This window comes from Oncorhynchus mykiss, chromosome 13, assembly GCF_057628025.1.
Source record: "Oncorhynchus mykiss isolate SJ-2025 chromosome 13, ASM5762802v1, whole genome shotgun sequence".
Taxonomy (NCBI): Eukaryota; Metazoa; Chordata; class Actinopteri; order Salmoniformes; family Salmonidae; genus Oncorhynchus; species Oncorhynchus mykiss.
The window spans coordinates 46,197,030-46,203,870 of record NC_143034.1 but is presented as its reverse complement, the minus strand read 5'-3'; the positions used below and the strand labels follow the sequence as shown (position 1 = coordinate 46,203,870).

Sequence of the window (6,841 nt, the reverse complement as noted above, 5' to 3'; positions counted from 1 at the left end):
ATCATGTAGGTTCTATGCTTCTATAGTGTGATGATGTGCAGTACATTTCATATCGACTGGGTTATGTCCAATGATATTCCCAATGAAAACAAATCCAGCACATACTGTAGTAGAATAGGGCTTGTGATGCACAACAATACGTGTACCCAAAGAGAATACGAGGAACACACACACACACCCATCAGTCCAGAGAAGTAACCGTTTGTGGCAGTTTAAAACACACACACACCAATCGAACCAGCAGTGTGACTTCTCCCTGCCCCCTGCCTGGGACTGATTGGACAGTAAAGGGCAACATTAAAAGACAGTCACACCTAGACATGTATTGATCACCTCTGTCTGCATGCTGGAGAGAGACAGAAGAGAAACTCCACATAAAGACTCACTCAACAGACTGTGTTTGTGTTTGCCAGTTAACAGTATGTGTGTTTGTAGCAGTTTGGTGCAGTTTGTTGATGTGTATAGCTGTGCGTAGGTAGCTAATGTATATAAATGGATTTCACCCGTTAGAAGTTTCGGGATTAGACTATGTGTTCATCCAAATGCAACAGTGTGCTTGCATTCTTCTCTCTGATAGCTAGTTGTATTAGGCTGACACGGTATGAGGAAGCCTGCACTAAAAGGACTCCAGTCATTCGTCATGTAAAAGCTGGTTCAACTGTCATGGAGAATTACTATCCATCTCAATGCATGGCAGAGCTCAATCTCCCAGGTGACACATTTCTCAGTATTCCAGACATCTTCCCCCTCCCGCCTCATGTCTCCTGCCCTCCCTGTCGCACAGTCCCACTGTGCCCACCTCTTCCGCCACCCCCGCCACTTCTGCCCACTACACCCCCCTGTCTCTGACAGCATGCCACCATACAGATCCTGCATGTTAATTAATGCCCGCCTGCACCGTCCTCCTCCTCGTCCCTGGTCCCGTGTGTGCTGCTCTACCCTACATACACAATCACTCATGCACACACACTCTGAGGCCAGCCAGTTATCAGCGGCCCAGCAGCGGAGTGGAGGGCTACAGAGGATGTAATTTCACTGGAGTGGAATGTGACAGCTTGACCTTCTCCTCTCTCCAGGGCCCAATCCTCATCACCATAGAGATACCTGGCTCCGCCGGGCTCCGCCGGGCACCGCGCTACACCCATATAGCCATATTATTATCAACACCATTACCATCACTTCTATACCGCCCCTCCGATATCAAACAATCGCGGTTGGAACTCATTTGCCCATCATAGTCAAGAGGAGCCCAAACACAACTCCACCATGGTCACCTCTCTAGGTGTCACAGAGAACCATAATGCCCTGTGGAGTTTCATCGTGCCTGGGTTAGACTAACTCGACTCTGTCCCGGGTGAGGCTTGTTGTGGATGTTGTCGCGTCTAGTGGTTGGTCTTACACAATCTGACGCCTGTTTCTGGCTGCTTGTGTAGAGTAGTCGATATGCCTTGACTCACATTCTGACTGAACAGCACTCCTCTGCGAAGAAGACACTGATCTTACTAGCAGTTCATTTCATAATGCTCTCTATATCATGCTGAAGGGCATTGGGCTGTGTCATGGCTTCGGAATCTAAAGCAGAGAGCTAGCCTCTCTCATTAGCCCTGGCTCTCTCGTGCCTGTGTGGGCTATATGGTTGGCACAGTGGTTGGCTTGTGGTTGGCAGGGCTAGTCGGCTGGTACAGCTGCCCTTCATACCCACAGTCTGCCATGAGAACTGGGGGTCCATGGCTACTGTGGTTTATACACTACACTCAAGGCTCTTCTCTAGCACCAGAGTCTGTGGAGGAAATGCACTTGATTCCAAACTCCTCCTGTGGCTTCTGACGTTCTGTGTGTATCCCGTATAGTCTATCTGCTCCTAGCACACTTCACCATCACCCTCTCTCAGTTCACACCAATAACATCTTCAACTCAGCGCCAGTCTGCCTGCCCGCCTCACACCACCACAAGAGTACAGAGAGAAGGAGGGAGATAGAAAAAAGAGGGGGAAGAGCAACAAGATAGAGGTAGAGAGAGGGAAGTCAGTGATTAGATGGAGACACCGATTGGGGGAGAGAGAGAGCAGAACGAGGAAAGATGGAAGGAGGGAGATGAGCAGAGAGGGAGAGATGGAGGAAGGGGTAGAGGGAAAGCGAGGGAGCGATTTAATGGTGTAATTAAGTTCCTGATAGCACTCTGGGAGATGTGCTTTGGCCAGGCTCCAGTAGAGCTTAGCACTACACCAAGGCTCTTCAGCCTGCTCTCCTCTCCTGCCTTTAGAGGAACACACACACACACACACACACACACACACACACACACACATGAAGTTTAAACACACTCACACCGCACAAACACACAGACACATGGTTTCTAGCTCACTCTGTCACACACAAACACACAAACTCAGTCCATGTACAGTTGAACACACAGAGAGACACACGCACTCAGCGCTGGCAGGCTACACAACATTGCGCTAAGGCAAAAGAAGAAAGACACAAAGGAGAGAGAGAAGCGACGGATGAATATGAGCAACTGTCACTCAGATCAGGCACACTCACAGCTGCAGTGACATACACACATTACACACACACTGCTGCAATGACATACACATACACACACATTACACACACACTGCTGCAATGACATACACATACACACATTACACACACACTGGCATGCTCTTTTTTATACAAGCACACATACACATTGCATATCATTCACTCCTTCTAAAACCTCACAGAAATACCCCCCTTACACACACACACACACACACACACACACACACACACACACACACACACACACACACACAGAGCAGCCAGTTTCCCTCAAAGCGTATCTTTAATAGCTTTAAAAGTCCTCTGCTGCCTCTCTCTCTTTGTACAGTCAGTCAGTCAGTCTAGTTTTATACTAGCTGCTGCTGGCTGGCTGGCAGCAGAATCACTCCTCACTTATCCGTGTGTGTGTGTGTGTGTGTGTGTGTGTGTGTGTGTGTGTGTGTGTGTGTGTGTGTGTCCATCTCCCTCTTCTCTCTTTCTCACTCTCTTTCTCTCGTGCTCTCTCTCTCTTTCTCTTCCTCTCTCCTCCTCTATCTCTCCATTTTTCTCTGTAACCAAGCAGGGCCTTGTCACTATGCTGCTGGGTGACAATACTCAAATTCCATTAGGGTGACCTTTGTCCATCAATTTAAGGGTCAGGGTTCAACCCAGGTACCCATGAAGTGTTGGACTACACAGGGGTGGAGTAGTCAACCTATTCCAAATAGTGCTCCCTTATTGTATTTTTCACTGTTTAGCCACTCAAATGGGATGTCTGGTGTGGCTGTAAATGTGTGATTGATGCATATCAATTATCACCTTGACCTGGCTCCTCCCTCCATCTGGGAGAGTGACATTACTCTTGTAGCCGTTATCACGGAACCACTATCTAAGAGACAATATGCGCTATGAGGACTGTTAAAATAACACCAGCTTATTTTCCCATCCGCTCAGGTTTAACATCGTCCAGCTGAGCAAGAAATAGAGAGCGAGAGCGAGAGCGAGAGCGAGAGAGAGAGAGAGAGAGAGAGAGAGAGGAGGGGAGGGGGGGGGGGGGGGGAGAAGCAACCCCTCATCTCTCCATTCCCCTTCCCTCGCCTCCTTCGGGCCACGCAGAGCAGCAGATCAATATGGGGTTTAATTGAGGAGCATGTGTATTATTCTTCTGAGTTGTAGTAGTTGGGATCTGTTGGGATTTGTCCCCGAGGAAGAAAAGGATTGCAAAGAGAGAGCGACAGAGACTTGGAAATAGGACAGAATATATAGCAGTCGCTTCTTTTAGTTGTGTTTGTTTAAACTCCCGGAGCGGAGCATATGATACTTGTGCGTCGTTGCATGCACTTATTTTCTGGGGATACCGCGTAATATTTACGCGCTGTGAAACACCGAGCTGGAGCGAAGTCTATTCGGTCCTGGACGCACGATGCTGATCGGTACGTCTGGAGCTTTTTACCTTGTATTCAGAAACCGCGCTGATGTGGTTTCGAGGGTCCGCTGTCCGTTCTTTCATTTCTGGAGACGTGTAGCACACGGTCGGGCGCCTAGAACACATGACTCAAGCACTGGTCGGTTTAGCCCTTTTAAACATATGTGAATTTTATATCAAATGTGACAACGTTTTATAGAAATATAGCTTTGTAAGTTGTACGCCAAGACCAGTGCGCAGTTGAATTCTCAAATATGAATGAGGGACAGTCACATTCAGACGCAGATTAATGTGCAGTGTTGGGTGGTAATTGTAGCCTACGGCATTTCTTTGTTTATTTATTCTTCTGAAAGACACAAGTGGAGTATTTGTCTTGCCAGACCATTGGAAGTGTAGGATACCGCAGCTACCCGAAGATTACGCACAATGATCCCGTAAAATCTCCTTCAAGTTCGGAGTTGTGGATCATCAGTGACGTTAAGCCTGCAAATATGTATTCCTTCTATTAACAGTTAAAATGTAAGTTTTCTTTAATAAGATATTACATGCTGTCGAAAGTAGGCTACCGGTCATTTTTGGGACAAAATCTTAGGATTTTGGAATGATGAGATATTTATATTTGAACATTTCTCATGTGATTTATCTTCAAGGACGAATCCAGTGTATGCCAAACTTTGTATTCAACAAATATGAATGTATCTGCTGTTTTGATGTTGAGCTTGATTTGATCTCTCCTCAACTTGACGGCTATCGGTGTCAGACCTGTGAAAACTTGAATTAAATATTTACAGAAACCGCTCCTCTAATGCATTTGAAAAGCCTCGCGGCTCCTTGTTGGTTAACTATAATAACGTCATTATTCATGTTAGACCTTAGAAACGAAATATGAAAGTGAATGATTGCCTTGTTAAAACGCGGTCCTCTCCGGGATTCTGCTTCTTCAATGATGGGGGGAAGGGGGGTCTCGACGAATCATGATTCACAATAGACTTTCTGTGGTATAGGCTATTGCAATAGGTTAATCAATTTCATTTATATTGTCAATCGTAATTCATGGACATCTTACGTTTTGTAATTTAAGATATAGATTTAGTACATATCTATCGATTGTCTGCATAGGATTGAGGATTTTTCCTTTGAGAAAGACAGAGGCTACTCAATAGACAGGAATTTATTGATCAACACACACTGGTCAATTTGCATTATGGGTTATATCACACCATTAAGCAAAATCACTAAATACTATTATAGATCAGCCATGGCCTGCCCTCTATACATAGGAGCCACCTGCCCTCTATACATAGGAGCCACCTGCCCTCTATACATAGGAGCCACCTGCCCTCTATACATAGGAGCCACCTGCCCTCTATACATAGGAGCCACCTGCCCTCTATACATAGGAGCCACCTGTCCTCTATACATAGGAGCCACATGTCCTCTATACATAGGAGCCACCTGCCCTCTATACATAGGAGCCACCTGCCCTCTATACATAAGAGCCACCTGTCCTCTATACATAGGAACCACCTGCCCTCTATACATAAGAGCCACCTGCCCTCTATACATAAGAGCCACCTGTCCTCTATACATAGGAGCCACCTGCCCTCTATACATAAGAGCCACCTGTCCTCTATACATAGGAGCCACCTGCCCTCTATACATAAGAGCCACCTGCCCTCTATACACAGGAGCCTATTGTATAGGCCTATTTTCTAGCAGTACTTTTTTATTTATTTTCCCTGATAGGCCAAGGTTACAGGAACCTTGCAGCAACCTTGACTGGTTGTCTTACTGCTCTCCTCTGGATCTCATCACAGTTGCCTCTGAGAAACTGAAACAAGATGTATGACCCTATCAGTCCACTCTGAAATGGAGGACTTTGCCGTTTGCTCTATACATGATCCTGCAACCCATGACAACGTCGAGGCAGTCTGTGTATTGGTAGTGTGGTTGAGAGGGGTGTGAGAGAGAAGACAGACATATGTACTGCATGGCCGAGACTACACTAACCTAACACTGCTCTGCTGCCATTTTACTCCGCTGCCAGAGTCACTACTGGAATGGATGTGTCCTATATGACATCTGTCTCTGCATATATCAGGCATGGAGCCCATCTTTCCAACTTAGAGAGAGAGGGAGACAGAGAGAGAGAGCAAGAGAGAGACACACGCACACACACACACACACACACAGACACTGACACACACACACAGACACTGACACACACACACACACACTGACACACACACACACACACTGACACACACACACAGAGACACAGGGCCCCCTCCAGGGATGATGGATAAGCCTTTAACTGAGATTGCGGGGTGCTCTCAGATCCCAGAGCTAGCTCTTAAAATGGCTTCGGTAAAAAACACTGATGAGTCGTGCAAATGGTTTCCATTAGCATTTCTCCAGGTCTTTATTCCTGTTCGTAATGTCTTTCTGGCAGGCCTACAGGGGAGAAAGATGCATGTGGAGCACAAAGCTGCCAATGAGATGTATGGTGGAGTATTTAGGAGGTCTATTTTACTGTTCTGTTCTCACCTAGACCCTCACCACTAGCATCGGTCAAGCCATAAATTGAAATCACCCCACCCATCAGACTGTGGTGCATAAAAACGCAGTCACTTTTCAGACACAGTTTGGTGGGGGACAGCGGGATCTCACACACACACACACACACACACACACACACACACACACACACACACACACACACACACACACAGTTCCTTGTGGATACACTGACTGTCCAATGACATCACCATGGTCTTGTGTGAGTGGGGAAAGGTTTGTGGTCTGACTGGGGGGGGAGACCTTGCCTCTAACAACTGACCCTCACTCCACCCCTTACCTGTTCTCCCACCTTACCCCCAGGCTGCAGAAGGCC

General features: G+C 46.8%; 1 protein-coding gene across 2 annotated transcripts in view; it reads left to right on the top strand.

The window, feature by feature from the left end:
• The window catches only part of LOC110485161 (zinc finger protein 385D), a 203,443-nt gene that overhangs the window by 127,696 nt on the left and 68,906 nt on the right, over window positions 1-6,841 (top strand). The window contains exon 1 of one of the 2 annotated variants that reach the window (XM_036940960.2): window positions 3,367-3,955. The exons of the other annotated variant lie outside the window; for it this stretch is intronic. Within the exon in view, the coding sequence (XP_036796855.1) occupies window positions 3,946-3,955 (10 nt within the window). The 5' untranslated portion in view covers window positions 3,367-3,945. Of the gene's footprint in view, window positions 1-3,366; window positions 3,956-6,841 lie in introns of those variants that run through there. 2 annotated transcript variants of the gene reach the window in all.